This window comes from Oncorhynchus mykiss, chromosome 4 (assembly GCF_057628025.1).
Source record: "Oncorhynchus mykiss isolate SJ-2025 chromosome 4, ASM5762802v1, whole genome shotgun sequence".
NCBI classification, from domain to species: domain Eukaryota; kingdom Metazoa; phylum Chordata; class Actinopteri; order Salmoniformes; family Salmonidae; genus Oncorhynchus; species Oncorhynchus mykiss.
In genome coordinates, this window is record NC_143025.1 from 45,410,260 (window position 1) to 45,428,773 (window position 18,514).

At 43.1% G+C, this 18,514-nt stretch overlaps 1 protein-coding gene across 2 annotated transcripts; it reads left to right on the top strand.

The window, feature by feature from the left end:
• The first annotated feature begins 4,382 nt into the window (after positions 1–4,382).
• Positions 4,383–14,728, top strand: LOC110513710 (vitellogenin). 2 transcript variants are annotated; one of them, XM_036969074.2, is made up of 34 exons: positions 4,383–4,470; positions 4,636–4,656; positions 4,798–4,949; positions 5,041–5,292; positions 5,384–5,545; positions 5,636–5,784; positions 5,876–6,026; positions 6,134–6,291; positions 6,355–6,520; positions 8,184–8,309; positions 8,558–8,776; positions 8,871–9,088; positions 9,183–9,280; positions 9,390–9,514; positions 9,608–9,709; positions 9,820–9,939; positions 10,035–10,221; positions 10,318–10,411; positions 10,494–10,679; positions 10,801–10,960; positions 11,080–11,293; positions 11,378–11,673; positions 11,817–11,876; positions 11,979–12,053; positions 12,164–12,370; positions 12,511–12,662; positions 12,760–12,907; positions 13,016–13,142; positions 13,241–13,424; positions 13,521–13,615; positions 13,746–13,840; positions 13,974–14,139; positions 14,224–14,385; positions 14,494–14,728. In XM_036969074.2, exons 1-34 carry the CDS (start codon positions 4,431–4,433, stop codon positions 14,604–14,606), a joined length of 4,980 nt encoding a protein of 1,659 aa, XP_036824969.2. In that variant the 5' UTR covers positions 4,383–4,430; the 3' UTR covers positions 14,607–14,728. The 2 variants fall into 2 exon arrangements, with proteins under 2 accessions (XP_036824969.2, XP_036824970.2); XM_036969075.2 differs by having other exon boundaries at positions 11,381–11,673.
• The last annotated feature ends 3,786 nt before the right edge of the window (positions 14,729–18,514 follow it).

Here is an 18,514-nt window from a genome sequence, read left to right on the forward strand (position 1 = left end):
TTTTAAAATCCCCCCCCCCCCCCCCCCACACCAAATTCAGTTTAGTTTTTTCAGGTTTCGGATTTCCCCAGGATGGGAGAAGAAGGCACAGGGATGCAGCTTGAGGTCCAGGGCAGGACCTGTTGGGACAGGACAGCACCCAGTCTGACATCCAACGCGTCGGCCTCCACCACAACCTGACGGGACGGGTCAGGGTGAACTAATATGTGAGCTGTAGTGAAGCGGTGCTTGAGGTCCCGGAATGCCTGGTCAGCTAGGGACCATGTCAACGGAACCTTGGGAAAGGTGAGTGCAGACAGGGAGCCAGGGTGCTGTAGCCCCGGATAAAGCGTCAAAAAAATTGTCAAAACCCAGAAAGCATTGCAGCTGCACTCTGGACGTAGGTTGGGGCCAATCCACCACCTCTCTCACCTTTCCGGGATCCATCTGTACATTCCCTGCAGCGATGATGTAACCAAAGAAGGGAATGGTGCAGTGATGGAATTCACACTTTCCACTTTCACAAAAAGCAGGTTCTCCAGGAGGCGCTGTCGGATGTGAATCACATGTTCTTGTGCTGAGCAGGAGTAAACGAGGATATCATCGAGGTAGACGAAGACGAACCGGTTGAACATGTCGCAGAGCATGTCATTAACCAAGGCCTGGAACACAGCAGGAGCGTTGGTTAGACCAAATGGCATGACCAGATATTCGTAGTGACTGCTGGCCGTGTTGAAGTCTTCCACTCGTCCCGTTCCCGTATCTGCACCAGGTGGTAGGCGTTCCGCAAGCCCCCTGGAGCAACTCGAAGGCTGAGGTAATGAGCGGTAGCGGGTAGCAATTCTTAACCGTGATGTTATTGAGGTCCCGGTAGTCAATGCACAGGAAATCGATGCGCAGGAAGCAAAGTGGCCCGAGCCTTAATGACAAATTCCCGGAGGTCCTGGTACTCTATGGGAATGGCGGAGAGGTCCAGGGCAACTTCCAAGCCCACAGGACGACGTCGCGGGGCAGGCTGCGGGCATGACAGAATGGGCTCCAGCCCATGATGGCACCAGCAGTCCAGTCGATGGGGGGATTGTGTCGCTGGAGCCAAGAGAATCCCAATACCACGGGAACCTGTGGAGACTTAATAAGCATGAATTGGATAGCCTTGCCGTGATTCCCTGACACTCGTAGGTTGATGGGAGTGGTATTGTGGGAGACCCTGCCTACTGAGCGCCCATCCAGCTCTCTAACGTCCTTGGGAATGGAAAGGGGCTGAGTGGGGATGCCCAGCTCAGACGCCAAGGTGACGTCCATAAAACTCTCATCGGCCCCAGAGTCGATGAGTACCCGAAGAGATTTCGACTAGTTCCCCAGCAGAATCGTATGGAGAGGGGTACGAGTAAGGGGAGCGGGAAAGTTCTCCATATGGCCCACCAGAGTACTCAGCCCTACTGGTGAGCCTGGTCTTTTAGTGGACATGAGGACACGAAATGACCAGTAGTCCCGAAATACAGGCAACTCTTCGTCTTAAGCCTGCGTAAACATTCGGCTGGAGACAATCTAGCTCTACCTAGTTGCATCGGCTCGGGAAGAGGCAATTCGTCAGACTTCGGAGACTCTTTGGAAATCTCGGGTAACCTCGGATTCTCTAGGAAACGGAGACGTCAGAGATTTCCGGGATGCCTCAGAGGCGAGGTGAAATCTGACCTCACCTTCCTACGTTACCGTAGCCACCCATCGATCCAGATGGTCAAGGCGATGAGCAAGTCGAGATCTGTTGGTAGTTCCCGGGCTGCTAGCTTATCTTTAACGTCCTCCGATAATCCATGCAGGAACGTGGCGAACAGCGATTCCGGGTTCCAGGCACTCTCAGCCACAAATGTACGGAAATCCACTGCATATATCCAACGGACATCAGCGTGGTGAGGTACGCTTTCTTCGAGCAGTCCGAGGGAAAGGAGGAGGGCTGCAGCTAGAAGATGAGGGAATACTGAGCGAGAAATGCCTGACAGGTTCCCGACTTTCCAGCGAAGCGTTCCAGAGGAGGTAAGCAGGGTTCTCAGGAAGCCGGGGTGGCCGGGAGAGACGCGCTGCTGACAGTCGGGTTACTGAGGGGCTGGGAAGTTACATTCGTGGTAGGCTGCCTAACAGACAACCCGCGGAATTACTCCAGCAATGTATCCAATGCAAAACCTTCCATAAGACCACAAAGCAACTCCTCGTGCCTTCCAATGGTGGCTCCTTGGGAGGAGAAGGCGTGGTGGAGCTGGTCCAAGTCTGCTGCGTCCGTCATGGTCAGTTTGTACTATCACGACTCAGGATAAGACCCAGATGGAGTTCAAAATATCAAATGTTTATTTACAAAACAGGGGGCAGGCAAACGACAGGTCCAGGGCAGGCAGAGGTCAGTAATCCAAAGCAGAGTCCGAGAGGTACAGAACGGCAGGCAGGCTCAGGGTCAGGGCAGTCAGAATGGTCAAAACCGGGAAAACAGGGACTAGAGTGAAAACAGGAGTACGTGAAAACCACTAGTAGGCTTGACGAGACAAGACGAACTGGTAACAGACAAACAGAGAACACAGGTATAAATGCACCAGGGATAATGGGGAAGATGGGCGACACCTGGAAGGGGGTGGAGACAAGCACAAAGACAGGAGAAACAGATCAGGGTGTGACGGATAGGGTATTTATGGATGTGTTATGAATGACTGAAGGTGTCTCACTTCAAACAAAGTATTACAGGACACTACATGAGGTGTCAATAAATCGTTTTTTAATATTCTGCTAATTTATGAAGGTTCTCTCATGATCCACAGGTTATTGTAGGGTATGGGAGATATTTAAATGGAGAGATGGACCTCCAAAGCTTGTGTTTGGGTGTGTGTGTCAGAGCCAAGATGATTTGGAGTAGTCCAACCTAAGACTACCTCACCAGGTATTCCTTTTCTGTTCCCATGCTGGAGACCAGGGCTTGTTCACAACCTGTTATAACGGTGCCAACATTTTGTGGCTGATCTTTCAGCGGGGGAGTGAGTGAATGTGTCAAAGACCTGACTGGGCCCAGCACTGCACGGTATGGCTTGTTATGTTGTTGTGTGTGGGTTTGTGTACTGAGGAACATGTAACTTGGTTGCAGTAAAAGCCACTTTCAATTTCCTTATGTTGGGAGGTTTCATGAGGGTAAGTGTTTCTTGGTGTAAAGTCAACCCGAACACAGCACATATCAGCCTGGGATATCAGCCATTCATAGTTAGCCTTAGTTGGAGTGACCATAGAATTCTATGGGAGTGACCTTACTGAGTAAAGTATTTGCCATCATTCCCCCTGGTCGTCACTAGTTAACGCTGCCACAAAGTCATAATTATGGCTAAACCCTGCCCATTTCCACAATTTCTCTTCTAGAAAATAGATTTTAAATCTAACCCTAACTAATGAAGGTCAAGTTTGATGCGTTGGGGGGTGGTATGTGAAAAGTGCTGTAATTTCTAAATGGTTTACTCAAATTTCTAAACGGTTTACTCATTATGGATGAAAATACCCTCAGATTAAAGCTGACAGTCTGCACTTTAACCTCCGTCATAGTATCATTTCAAATCAAAATTGCTGGAGTACAGAGCCAAAAACAACAACAAATGTCTCACTGTCCAAATTTTTTTTTTAAATTGACACATTAATATTTCAGTCGAATTTAACATCTGGATCGAACAACAAACCTGTTGTAGGCCTGCATATTCAGTGTCATTGACTGACAAGATGGCAGAGTCTTATCTCTAGGTCAAGCTGACCATTGTTGACACATGGTTGGTTCATCTGAATTACAAATACTTGTTCAAGGACTTCAATAGTGTTGAGGACAAGCTTGGACCAATGGCTGATCCATGTTCAAGTGCCAAAACTCGTTGGGTTTTGACATTACTAGTATTCTAATTTATCACATTCTCTAACAAATTAGAATTGATCATACATGTACTGATCCAAACCTAGACGATATATTTTATTTAGCATTGTGTTGCTTCATTAATTTAGGCACCAACTGCCTACTTATCTCTACTGGGTTCTACTTCTAAAGTACAAGAGCCTTTGTGTACATTTTTATTTAGTGGTTAGATAAATAGAGAAAAATAACTAATGTAGTATTTAAAGAAAAATGAAGGTCGTAGTATACATAACTTGTTGGATAAAACAACACGTGATTCTCCAGATAATTTTCATTAAAGAACTGACTTAGATGGACATTGATCTGTAAAGGGCTAAATGGCAGTGGGGCAGGTTAACCTAACCTATGGGTGTATGTGGCCACCTCAGAACTAGTGATAACCCACTCAACAGGCTTTATTATGAGCACATACTGATCTCAACTTATGTAACATTAGTTAATTATATATTTTGTTACGATTGTTTTGTCGACAGAACATTTCTTTAAAAGGCGTTCTGGGACTGTTGTTCCTCACATCACACTGGCCATGAGAGCAGTAGTACTTGCACTGACTCTAGCCCTTGTGGGTAAGTACAGTTTTTCTGTCTTATTCTAGTGCAGATATTATAACTAACTTCATGTAAATATAACTAAGTTATGTAAATATAGAAATGTACAATTCTGTATCTATGACATTTTTTGAAAAACATTCAGTAACATATTGTGACAATAATTTTTGTTTTATCTTGTAGCGAGTCAATCTGTTAACTTTGGTAAGTACATATTATTTTTATGGATTTTTACTTATGTTTATTAGGTAGTTTCACTTCTGCATTTTTTTCGAGTTGAATAAATTAAGTAAAACCAGTTCTCAGATCACAAGATCATCAAATATGTTTTGATTGTTATTACAGCCCCTGATTTTGCTGCCAGTAAGACCTATGTGTACAAGTATGAGGCACTGCTCCTGGGTGGTCTGCCAGAGGAGGGTCTGGCTAGAGCTGGAGTAAAAGTAATCAGCAAAGTTCTTATCAGTGCAGTTGCAGAGAATACCTACTTGCTGAAGGTATTTATTATACATGAAGTTCCCACACAAACAATATCTTAATGTGATGTCCATTACATTGACTAATACATCAATTGATATCTTCTTGTAGCTTGTGAACCCTGAGATCTTTGAGTACAGTGGTGTGTGGCCCAAAGATCCTTTCGTCCCAGCTGCAAAACTCACTTCAGCCCTGGCTGCTCAGTTCTCGATTCCCATCAAGTTTGAGTATGCCAAGGGTGTTGTGGGTAAGGTACTTGCCCCCACTGCTGTCTCTGAAACAGTGCTGAATGTCCATAGAGGTATCCTGAACATTCTTCAGCTCAACATCAAGAAGACACAAAACGTCTATGAGTTGCAGGAGGTAAAACTTGTATATATGTTCATATGTAGATGCAAGACATGTTTCAGTAAGCAATGTTTGAGTTCCTCATTCATGCTCTCTTTTGTGTTAGGCTGGAGCTCAGGGAGTGTGCAAGACCCACTATGTGATCAGGGAAGATGCCAAGGCAGAGCGCATCCATTTGACCAAGAGCAAGGATCTCAATAACTGTCAGCAGAGAATCATGAAGGACTTTGGTCTGGCTTACACAGAGAAGTGTGTAGAGTGCCGGCAGGTATGAGCATAAGTATCTATTTTGGGGGTTGGAAAAACATAACCAGAAACACTTCACATGACAATACAACTCTGTGTTTTGTCTAAACAGAGAGGGGAGGCCCTGATGGGAGCTGCCACTTACAACTACCTCATGAAGCCCGCTGACAATGGTGCTCTGATCTTGGAGGCCACTGTTACTGAGCTCCATCAGTTCACACCATTCAATGAGATGTCAGGAGCTGCCCAAATGGAAGCAAAGTATGTTGACTGATTTGTGGTACAAAAGGAAAACATTTTCATTTTATTAAGCTTATAGGTTTAAAAGTTTCCCATGAACTACCTTTCACAGACAAATGTTGACTTTCGTTGAGATCAAGAAGGATCCAATTATTGTCCCCGATAATAACTATGTTCACCGTGGATCCATCCGGTATGAGTTTGCCACTGAGATTCTCCAGATGCCCATTCAGCTCCTTAAGATCAGCAACGCACGTGCTCAGGTACAGTGACTCAATGACTCTATCTATTATTTGATACATAATCCTGACAATATGTAAAGCCAAAGATAACAAAGGTTTAATACAAGCACTTCATTATAATTGTTTAGGCTGTGAAGATCCTGAATCATCTGGTCACATACAACACGGCACCGGTCCATGAAGATGCTCCTCTTAAGTTTCTGCAGTTTATTCAGCTCCTGCGCATGGCAAGCTCTGAGACTATTAATGCCATCTGGGCTGAGTTCAAGGCCAAACCAGCTTACAGGTAAAAACAATTCTTGCTCAATTGCTCAAACAAAGACCCAATGACAGAAAAACTTTTTTTCAGACACTGGATCCTGGATGCTGTCCCCTCTATCGGAAGTTCAGTGGCTGTGAGATTCATCAAGGAGAAGTTTTTGGCTGGTGACATCACTATTTTTGAGGCTGCTCAGGCTCTGGTTGCCGCTGTGCATATGGTGGCTGCTGATCTGGAGACTGTCAAGCTTGTTGAAGTAAGTAAACCTTTAAATGATGTTTAAGCATTCTTATAGATTTCCTCATTAAGATGACTAAAAATTGTAGCATGAGGTGGTCTAGTGGTTAACACCATTACCTTCAACACATATGTGACCCAGAGCCTCGATTCAGTTTTATGTAGCAACATTTGGTGTTTTTTAAATTTAAAGTAGGGACTCAGATCTACAAAACGGTATATCATACACCACAGTTGAGGAACAATGCGAAAGTAATTCTGCTTTGAAAGTTGGTCAACTTGTAACCTCACTTTTGAGAAAATGTCCCTTGAATTTTTTCCTACACCTACTGGAGAGCTTCTGCGTTTAAACCTATTCGGCATCGTTCACACCCTCTAAAGTCCTAGCCCCACCCATCTCTTTAAGGATTCACATGTGAGACCATGAGCTAAACAGAGTGAGTAAGGTAGTGTAGTAAACAACCAAAGATTTCAAGACTAAAAGTGGTGAAAGTAGTAGCCTAAAATAGGGAAAACTACAGTTAAAAATGCACTTTATCTAGTCCTTGGCCTATATCCTAATCTGACTTTGAAAGTGTCCGGATAAAAATATTTTATAATTATTTGATAATTATGCATTATGCTTACCCAGACACTTGTCCAAAACTGATGGGTCATGTGACATAAATGATATAACCACCCCCAGCCACATGTAGCTAAGTGGATGGTTACTATTAACTGGACATGTACACATGTTCATGAAATACAATCGATGGCCATAATCAGCAATTACAAGTGGCTTTCTGAGATACAAATAATATTACTACAGAGATCATACACGTGCCGTTAGCTAGCAAGCCAGCAAGCTAACATTTGCTTGCTAGCTAACAGTACGCTTGAACTTGCAATGAAAATGACTTTCTGACTAAATTTGAAACTTGTAATATCTGAGAATGTAGCTACACTCTTACCAGTATACATGGATGAACATTTCATGGCAGTGTGTCTTTTCTGTTTGGTTTGTAGCAAGCTACAGCTTGTTGGGCCCGTTGTTGTGTCAAGTCACTTCGGTTCACACTGATCGTGTGCAGAAAGTAGTCCATCACAACTTTTTCCCACTAATCTTTGTCGATAGCACCTAATAAATTCTGGGCAACAATGTTGTTGAGCGCAGTGGCAACACATTTGCAGATCTCCATGGCTAGCATTATATCTTTCAAAAAAGCCACTGTAGCAAGGATTATTGACATATACCGAGCAGCTCATGTTATAGACAGAAGCGTGCTACATAGCAGACCAACACAAACTCATCTCTCGGCATGTCCAGCCCATTCATTAGCCCATTCATTATCTCAGCCAATCATGGCTAGCGGGAAGGTATTTTTCCATGGCTAAACCAACTAGGCTCCTAATTTAACAATTGTATTCATATTTACAGATGGCATACAAGTTTGTTATGAAGGCACATGACAGTTCACATGTTCCAGGAGGCATTTCTGAAAGAATAAACTGCAAATGCATCTCCTGTGAAGTAGTGATGTGCGACATACGCTTAGCTTTTTGAAGCTGGTCACATATGTGCTCACGGCCGTCTGGTTGAGAATCCTGGACCCACTTTACTCCTTCTACACTGTCCTATCTCTTCAACATTTTGTAAGAAATTATATAAAGATGACTCAAAACAATACATTTTTCACCACCAGAGCCTGGCTTTCAACCACAAGATTCAGACACACCCAGTTCTACGTGAGCTCACCATGCTTGGTTATGGTACCATGGTTTCCAAATACTGTGTTGAACATCCCAACTGCCCCGCTGAACTTGTGAAGGTAAACTGGATGTATTTTCCTATAATCATTTACATTTGAGTCACTTAACAGATAGATGCTCTTACGATAGCTAGGTGAGATAGCAACATATCACAATCGTATCAAGTATATTTTCCCTCAAAAAAAGATTTATCAGCAAAATCAGTGCTATTGGGATACTCTTCAAAGAGGTAGATGTCATCTCATGTATATGATGATCTACTGATTGAGGTTATTCAAACATATCTACTGTACATGTCTTCCCACAGCCCATCCACGAACTTGCTGTTCAGGCTGTTGCTAATAGCAAATTTGAGGAACTCTCCATGGTTCTTAAAGCTCTGGGTAATGCTGGCCATCCTGCTAGCATTAAACCAATCACAAAGCTCCTGCCCGTGTTTGGAACTGCAGCTGCTGCTCTGCCCCTGAGAGTCCAGGCTGATGCAGTTTTGGCCCTGAGGAACATTGCTAAGAGGGAGCCTAGAATGGTGAGTACAGTCCCTCCATTAAATTGCAAATGACAACATCATGATTCTCATTGGCGAAGTCCATTCAAATCTCTGCATTATTGTTGTGAAATAGGTCCAGGAAGTTGCTGTGCAGTTGTTCATGGACAAGGCTCTCCACCCAGAGCTCCGCATGCTTGCCTGCATTGTTCTGTTTGAGACAAAGCCCCCAATGGGCCTGGTGATTACTTTAGCTAGCATTCTGAAAACAGAGAAAAATATGCAGGTGGCTAGCTTCACCTACTCTCACATGATGTCCCTGACCAGGAGCACCGCCCCTGACTTTGCCTCAGTGTAAGAGCGCTCTTTCACCTTTACATGTCATTACATCTCTCTCAATATCTATGGAATCAGATGTAATAACATAGTTGCTATTCCTTCATTTTAGTGCTGCTGCCTGCAATGTTGCTGTCAAGATGCTCAGCAACAAATTTAGAAGATTGAGCTGCCACTTCAGTCAAGCCATCCACCTGGATGCCTATTCCAGTAAGGTCCTCCTCTTATCTTCCTTGGCTTGCAACGACTGTTCCATTAGCATCATTCACTAAACATCAACAAAGTCATTCATTAACAGTAATTTTTCCCCATCTTAAAGATCCCCTGAGGATTGGTGCTGCTGCCAGTGCTTTCTACATCAACGATGCTGCCACCCTTTTCCCCAGAACTGTCGTGGCCAAAGCTCGCACCTACTTTGCTGGAGCAGCTGCTGATGTTCTTGAGGTAAAGGCGTTTTTTCAAAGTACCTTGAAATGATAATGATTGAGAACATTTAAAACACTTTTTAACTGTCCAAGCTTAATGTTTGACCCTTAGGTTGGAGTGAGAACTGAGGGAATCCAGGAGGCTCTTCTGAAATTACCCCCAGCTCCTGAAAATGCTGACAGGATCACCAAGATGAGGCGTGTCATTAAGGCTGTAAGTATCAACGACCACTACGTTACACATTTATCTTAAATTGCTTCAATCCCTGTGGATTTTTTAAATGAAATTGATCAATCAGGTTTGCTTTACTCATCTATCCACAGCTGTCTGACTGGAGGTCCCTAGCCACAAGCAAGCCCCTAGCCTCCATATATGTGAAGTTCTTTGGTCAGGAAATTGCCTTTGCCAACATCGACAAGTCCATCATCGATCAGGCACTTCAGGTACAACAGATGATATAACTTAATAGTCTCCAAAAGTATTCATAAAACATTCACAGTTGAGGGACAAAACAGCTAAACCTAATAATATCCCACAGCTTGCCAACAGTCCTTCTGCACACGCTTTGGGAAGAAATGCCTTGAAGGCACTGTTGGCTGGAGCAACTTTCCAGTATGTTAAGCCCCTGCTGGCTGCAGAGGTGCGTCGCATCTTCCCCACCGCTGTTGGTTTGCCCATGGAGCTCAGTTACTACACTGCTGCTGTCGCTAAAGCATACGTCAATGGTAACTATATCATAATAGTTCTTGCTTAGTAATTAGTAGTTCTTTGCTAGATCTCTGATCTCCCATATGAATGTGCTTTTATCTTTATGTTCTTAGTCCGTGCCACTCTGACACCTGCTCTGCCTGAAACCTTCCATGCTGCCCAGCTATTGAAAACAAACATTGAGCTACACGCCGAAGTTAGACCAAGGTAAGTAAGACCAATATTTTCTGATGACATCATTAATACCACAAATCTTGGTAAATTTAACAAATGTCTCCTCTTCCTGTAGCATTGTCATGCATACATTTGCTGTGATGGGAGTGAACACTGCATTCATCCAGGCTGCTATTATGGCAAGAGCTAAGGTCCGCACAATTGTCCCTGCAAAATTTGCAGCACAGCTTGACATCGCTAATGGCAACTTCAAGTTTGAAGCTTTCCCTGTTTCCCCTCCTGAGCATATTGCTGCCGCACAGTAAGGGCAATCTTTTTCTTGGTCAGAAAAGAGGATGTAATAGCTGTTTAAATTAAGTTCATATTTTTTTAACACGGCTGCCGACCTACAGTTTTCTTGAGATCTATGTTCCTTCAAACAGCATTGAGACCTTTGCTGTGGCAAGAAATGTGGAGGATGTCCCAGCCGAGAGAATAACTCCCTTGATTCCTGCCCAAGGAGTAGCAAGAAGCACACAGCAGTCCAGGGATAAGTTAACATCTATGATTGCAGATTCTGCTGCCTCTTTTGCTGGAAGTTTGGTGAGTTTGTATGAAATACTTGTTCAAAACTAAATCCACATAAGCATTGCCAATCAGAAATGATTAACCACAGACCCCAGACATTTGATACATTTTGTGAATTTATATCATTTTTTCAGTCAAGATCTTCCGAGATCCTCTATTCTGATTTGCCATCCAACTTCAAGCCCATCATTAAGGCAATTGTAGTCCATCTTGAGGAGACAATCTGTGTCGAAAGGCTTGGAGTCAAAGCATGCTTTGAATTTACCTCAGAGAGTGCTGCCTTCATCAGAAACACTCTTTTCTACAACATGATTGGAAAGCATTCAGTCCTTATTTCTGTGAAACCATGTAAGCATTCATTTGGTAATAAGCCAAGTTCAGCATATACTTGCAACAATTTGTTTAGCTATTTGTAATGCATTCCATTTTTAGCAGCATCTGAACCCGCCATCGAGAGGCTGGAGTTTGAAGTGCAAGTTGGACCCAAGGCTGCAGAAAAGATTATCAAAGTCATCACCATGAACGAAGAGGAGGAAGCTCCCGAGGGAAAAACTGTACTGTTGAAGCTCAAGAAAATTCTGCTGCCTGATCTGAAGAACGGCACCAGAGCTTCCTCTAGTTCCAGCAGCTCTAGTTCCAGCAGCTCTCGCTCTAGTAGTTCCCGCTCTAGATCCAGAAAATCAGAGAGCAGCAGCTCTTCCAGCTCCTCCAGCTCTCGCATCTCCAAGGTAAGGCTACTGTTTGTCACCAAACTCTTTGTGTCAGATATTTATGGAGTTGACAAACAAGGCACAGACTTGTTGCAAACATACATAGATGTTAAAAATGTGAAGAGAATTTATTAAATGTATTGGTATTTCTACCCAAATAGCGTGACGGCCCCGACCAGCCTTACAACCCCAACGACCGCAAATTCAAAAAGAATCACAAGGTACAATATTGAGGAATTTTCATCTACGATATGGTTGACAAAAATAAATGTTTGTATAAAAGTGTTTCCGTAAATACCCTGGGTTTTGCTGTTTGTTTGCAGGACTCTCAATCCACCTCCAATGTCATCTCCAGAAGCAAGAGCAGTGCCTCTAGCTTCCATGCCATCTACAAGCAGGTGACACTTCACCATCATAACTTGAGTCAAGATTATCATCTCTTTCATTGTGTGCCATTGGGAGAGAGCGCAGAGATGAATTAAGATTTAAAATGTGTTTCTCTTCTCAGGACAAATTCCTTGGCAATAAACTTGCCCCTATGGTGATCATCCTCTTCCGTTTAGTGAGAGCTGACCATAAGATAGAGGGATACCAGGTTACTGCTTACTTGAACAAAGCTACTTCCAGACTGCAGATCATTATGGCTGCCCTTGATGAGAACGACAACTGGAAACTGTGTGCTGATGGTGTTCTGCTCAGCAAACACAAAGTCACTGTAAGATCAAATATCTTGTAAAATGGTGCTACAATATAAGTTTTCTGATCATTTTTTTAATGTTTAGCTTGTACCGTGGGTAGCAATAACAACTAATGTATACTAAAAAAATGTACACTTTATTTTGTTCTCCTAATTAGGCCAAGATTGCTTGGGGGGCAGAGTGCAAGGATTATAACACCTTTATCACTGCTGAGACTGGTCTTGTTGGTCCAAGCCCTGCAGTTCGTCTGAGGTTGTCTTGGGACAAACTCCCCAAGGTTCCCAAGGCTGTTTGGCGCTATGTTAGGATGTACGGTTACTCATTTGTTATTTACTAGTGATAGCTGAATAATGTTACAGAAAAAATCAAGAACAACTTCTGATTTGTGTAACCTTTTCTCTTCTAGCGTGTCTGAATTCATCCCTGGGTACATCCCATATTACCTGGCTGACTTGGTTCCAATGCAAAAAGACAAAAATAATGAGAAACAGATTCAATTCACTGTGGTTGCCACATCTGAAAGGACCCTGGATGTCATTCTGAAAACACCCAAGGTGAGGAACATTGTTTTTCCCACAATAGCATCTTCTGCTGTTTTATTTCTCCAGACTTCTCTTCTTGGTTGACTGTTTCTGATGAGGATTTGTGTATCTAAATCACAGATGACACTGTATAAACTGGGTGTGAACCTCCCCTGTTCTCTGCCATTTGAGTCTATGACTGATCTTTCTCCCTTTGATGACAACATTGTTAACAAAATCCACTACTTGTTTTCTGAAGTCAACGCAGGTAAGCAGAAACAATAAAAAAACTAAAAAACAAAACAATGTCACAGTACAACGTTAAAAAAGGCAAGGAAGGTATAAATTAACACTATTGTTTTCCAGTTAAATGTAGCATGGTCAGAGACACATTGACAACATTTAACAACAAGAAGTACAAGATCAACATGCCTCTCTCCTGCTACCAAGTTTTGGCTCAGGATTGCACCACAGAGCTCAAATTCATGGTTCTGCTGAAGAAGGATCATGCATCTGAACAAAACCACATCAATGTGAAAATCTCTGACATGTGAGTATTGTTTTAGAAAACAATTGCTTTTGACAGAAATATATTTCTTAGTTCCATCAATAACAATGTATGAAATGTTATCTTTGACACTTCCAGCGATGTTGACCTGTACACTGAAGACCATGGTGTGATAGTGAAGGTCAATGAAATGGAAATTTCCAACGACAACCTCCCATACAAGGACCCCTCAGGTTTCTCATGCACCTTCAACCTTATTTATCAACATCACAATAACTAGAATAATCTAATGTACTGCAGTAATAAGATAATAGAAAATGGCCTCATCCATAAACTACAACATTGTTTATTTTCTTGCCTAAGGTTCTATCAAGATCGATCGGAAGGGTAAAGGCGTGTCTCTCTATGCCCCAAGCCATGGTCTCCAAGAAGTCTACTTTGATAGCAACTCATGGAAGGTGATTGGAATCTTATGTCATAATATCAATAATACTGTATCATTAAATTTATGAATAGCATATTACTTGTTTAAAAGGCTACCAAAATATAAGCTAAAGTTGTTCTAAGTTGTTGTGTGATTTTGGCACTCAGATTAAAGTTGTGGACTGGATGAAGGGACAGACCTGTGGACTCTGTGGAAAGGCTGATGGCGAAAACAGACAGGAGTACCGTACACCCAGTGGCCGCCTGACCAAGAGCTCAGTCAGCTTTGCCCATTCCTGGGTGCTTCCTTCTGATAGCTGCCGCGATGCGTCTGGTAAGTCTTAGCCTACCACTTATGCTGCATTACAAATGTCAGTTCATTTAGTTAACATATTATTGCTGTACCTCTCTATGTCAGAATGTCTCATGAAGCTCGAGTCTGTGAAGCTGGAGAAGCAGGTGATTGTTGATGACAGGGAGTCCAAATGCTACTCTGTTGAGCCTGTGCTGCGCTGTCTGCCTGGATGCCTCCCAGTGAGGACCACCCCCATCACCATCGGTTTCCACTGCCTGCCCGTCGGTGAGTCTATAATGGACAACTGTTTTACTGAAGACACCATACTGTTCTGATGTATCCAATAAATACTGATCTGCAGTTCCTAATATCTTACTTTCTTTCCTATTACAGATTCCAACCTGAACCGCTCTGAAGGTCTGAGCAGCATCTATGAGAAGAGTGTGGACCTGATGGAGAAGGCAGAAGCCCATGTGGCCTGTCGCTGCTCTGAGCAGTGCATGTAGTGCTGTGGTGGAGCAGATACTGTAACTTTTATAACAGAAAATATGTAATTTCACATCACTGAGATGTAACCTACAACATTATTGACCACTCAAATTGTAATAAATCCAACTGTGCATTCAAAGATGGTCTCTGATACATTCATTTGCAAAAAAGAGCCCTCTAATAAGAGACATTTAATGGCAATCACTTTTCAAGGTGAATTATGAAATAAAAAAAACTATTTAAAAAAAAGACGTCAGTTCCAAAAACACCTTCAGCTTGACAGAGGAGTTATATTGTAAACACGCGCAACTTGCTATGACTGTTCAGTATACCATTTCCATTGCACTGCATCTACAACAAATACAATAGCTTAGACCAATATTGTTTTGTTGTCATCACAATCAATTGAAGGGAAAGACAGTTTGTCAATTTCATAAATCAATGTAAAGAACTATATCTCTTTTCACATTTGGTGTTGGTGTATCAGCAACATTTCACTGAATGTACATTTTAAAATTATATTTAATATTTAAGGAAAAAAAACTATATTTACTATGATAACAAATACATTACGCTGTCTGACATTCAAATGTATAAAACTACATGACTTTAACAAAAGATAATACAATGAAAATACTTTTGACATTAAATCTGTACAAATGACATCTAAGAACAAAAACATTACCTTAAAAACCACACTAACTTGTCCCTCTGTCACTCAGCAGTCAAAATATTATGGCTCTATACAAGGTCCGATAGGAATTCAGGGAACTCAATGAGGAACGCTGTATATGGCCCAGGAGGCCTGTAAACAGTAGCTATAAAAAGTGATTGAGTAGGCTGCATAGATTTCATGACTAGAAGCTCAAAAGACGAAAACGTCATTTTTTTTGTATAAATTGAAATTTGCTATCATAAATGTTAGCAACACCTCCGCCTTTGCGGGATGCACGGGGGATATGGTCACTAGTGTAGCCAGGAGGTGAGGCCTCATTTAACACAGTAAATTCATCAGGCTTAAGCCATGTTTCAGTCAGGCCAATCACATCAAGATTATGATCAGTGATTAGTTCATTGATTATAATTAATTATAATTGCCTTTGAAGTAAGGGATCTAACATTAAGTAGCCCTATTTTGAGATGTGAGGTATCATGATCTCTTTCAATAATGACAGGAATGGAGGTGGTCTTTATCCTAGTGAGATTGCTAAGGCGAACACCGCCATGTTTAGTTTTGCCCAACCTAGGTCGAGGCACAGACACGGTCTCAATGGTGATAGCTGAGCTGACTACACTGACTGGGCTAGTGGCAGACTCCACTATGCTGGCAGGCTGGCTAACAGCCTGCTGCCTGGCCTGCACCCTATTTCATTGTAGAGCTAGAGGAGTTAGAGCCCTGTCTATGTTGGCAGATAAGATGAGAGCACCCCTCCAGCTAGGATGGAGTCCGTCACTCCTCAGCAGGTCAGGCTTGGTCCTGTTTGTGGGTGAGTCCTAGAAAGAGGGCCAATTATCTACAAATTATATATTTTGGGAGGGGCAGAAAACAGTTTTCAACCAGCGATTGAGTTGTGAGACTCTGCTGTAGAGCTCATCACTCCCCCTAACTGGGAGGGGGCCAGAGACAATTACTCGATGCCGACACATCTTTCTAGCTGATTTACACGCAGAAGCTATGTTGCGCTTGGTGATCTCTGACTGTTTCATCCTAACATCGTTGGTGCCGACGTGGATAACAATATCTCTATACTCTCTACACTCGCCAGTTTTAGCTTTAGCCAGCACCATCTTCAGATTAGCCTCAACGTCGGTAGCCCTGTCCCCTGGTAAACAGTGTATGATCGCTGGATGATTCGTTTTAAGTCTAATACTGCGGGTAATGGAGTCGCCAATGACTAGAGTTTTCAATTTGTCAGAGCTAATGAAGGGCTATATAGAGCCATAGAGATGTACGAAGGGCTATATGAATACATTTGATTTGATTTGAAAACACAGTCAGGGTCCTTGTCAGTCCCAAAAGCACTTGGCCTTGCCCCCATGGCAATCCAACTCGATGGATTCTCCATTCACCGAGCGGACAGGACATTGGATTCAGGAAAATTGACAGGGGGAGGTGTATGCCTCTTCATCAACAGTAAATGTTGTCCTGACTCTAGCGCAATGGAAGTCTCTACCCATTGCACTCCATAGACAGCCGGCCGTTAGGGTCAGGGTTGGTCAGGGAGGCCACGGTTCCACTGGACATGGTGACGCAGGGGAATCATAGGGAGCAAATTAGTCTGTTCATTATCGATTCACCTGCGTTTCCAGTGGTGCTGGGGATTCCCTGGCTGGCTAGTCACTATCCTAAGATTTCGTGGAGACAAGGGGTTCTCCAGGGGTGGTCAGAGAAGTGTTCTGGAAGGTTTCCATCGGTGCCACGTCGGTGGAGAGTCCAGACCAGGGTTCCACGGTGCGCATCCCCCCTGAATATGCTGATTTGGCAATCGCTTTCAGTAAGAAGAGAGCGACTAAATTACCACCTCATCGACAGGGGAATTGTGCAATAAATCTCCAGGTAAACACTGCACTTCCCAAGAGTCACGTGGTACACATTGTCCCAGGTGGAGACGTTGGCTATGGAGACATATGTCACGGAATCTCTGGGGCAGGGGTACATTCGGCCCTCCATCTCACCCATCTCACCCGTCTTTTTTTGTGAAGAAAAAGGAGGGAGGTCTCTGTCCGTGCATTGATTATAGAGGTCTAAATGCCATCACAGTGGGGTTTAGTTACCCACTACCTCTCATCGCTACGGCGGTGGAATCATTTCATGGAGCACAGTTTTTCACAAAACTGGATCTCAGGAGCGCGTATAGTCTGGTGCGTATTCGGGATGGAGATGAGTGGAAAACAGTGTTTAGTACCACATCGGGCCACTATGAGTACCTTGTCATGCCGTTTGGGTTATAGAATGCTCCAGCCGTCTTTCAATCCTTTGTAGACAAGATTCTCAGGGACCTGCACAGGCAGGGCGTGGTTGTCTATATCAATAATATTCCGATCTATTCCACCACCCGCGCCGCGCATGTGTCTCTGGTACGCAAGGTGCTTGGTAGACTGCTGGAGCATGACCTATACGTCAATGTCATCAGTGATGCATTTAATTGCCATTTTATTTCAGCGGGCTCTCTTTGAAAGAACTTCTAAGCCTATTCACAATGATATTAGGCTGAATGCTGATAGAGGAAACTTGCTGAATGATCAGAGAAATTATAGTCAAAGCTTTTCTTTTAGGTTATTTACAAAATAAGTCATGGATGCTTTGCTAGCAATAGACAACAATAAATACACAGGGGGTATCCACTTGGATCCCGGGCTGCTTAAGTGTGCAGTGCCCATCATTGTTGGCTCAATAACCTAAAATGTTTTATTAAACATTATCAAGAAAGACAGTATTCCAAAAGTATGGAAATCAGCTCTTGTGCTACCACTCCATAGGGGCGGGGATAGTAGTGATCTTAATAATTATCTCCCCTTTTCAAGGCTTCCTTGTCTAGCTAAGATTCTAGAATTCTTGGCAAATGTACAACTTTGCTCCTTTTTTTCCAGATATATGTATTTTGAATGTAAACCAATCAGGGTTTAGGACAGGGCATAACACTATTAAAGCATCCCCACTCCGCTATGCAATCTGGTTTCAGAGCTGGTCATGGGTGCACCTCAGGCACGCTCAAGATCCTAAACAATATCATAACCGCCATCGATAAGAGACATTACTGTGCAGCCGTATTCATCGACCTGGCTAAGGCTTTCGACTCTGTCAATCACAACATTCTTATTAGCAGACTCAACAGCCTTGGTTTCTCAAATGATTGCCTTGCTTGGTTCACCAACTACTTCTCTGGTAGAGTTCAGTGTGTCAAATCGGAGGGCTTGTTGTCCG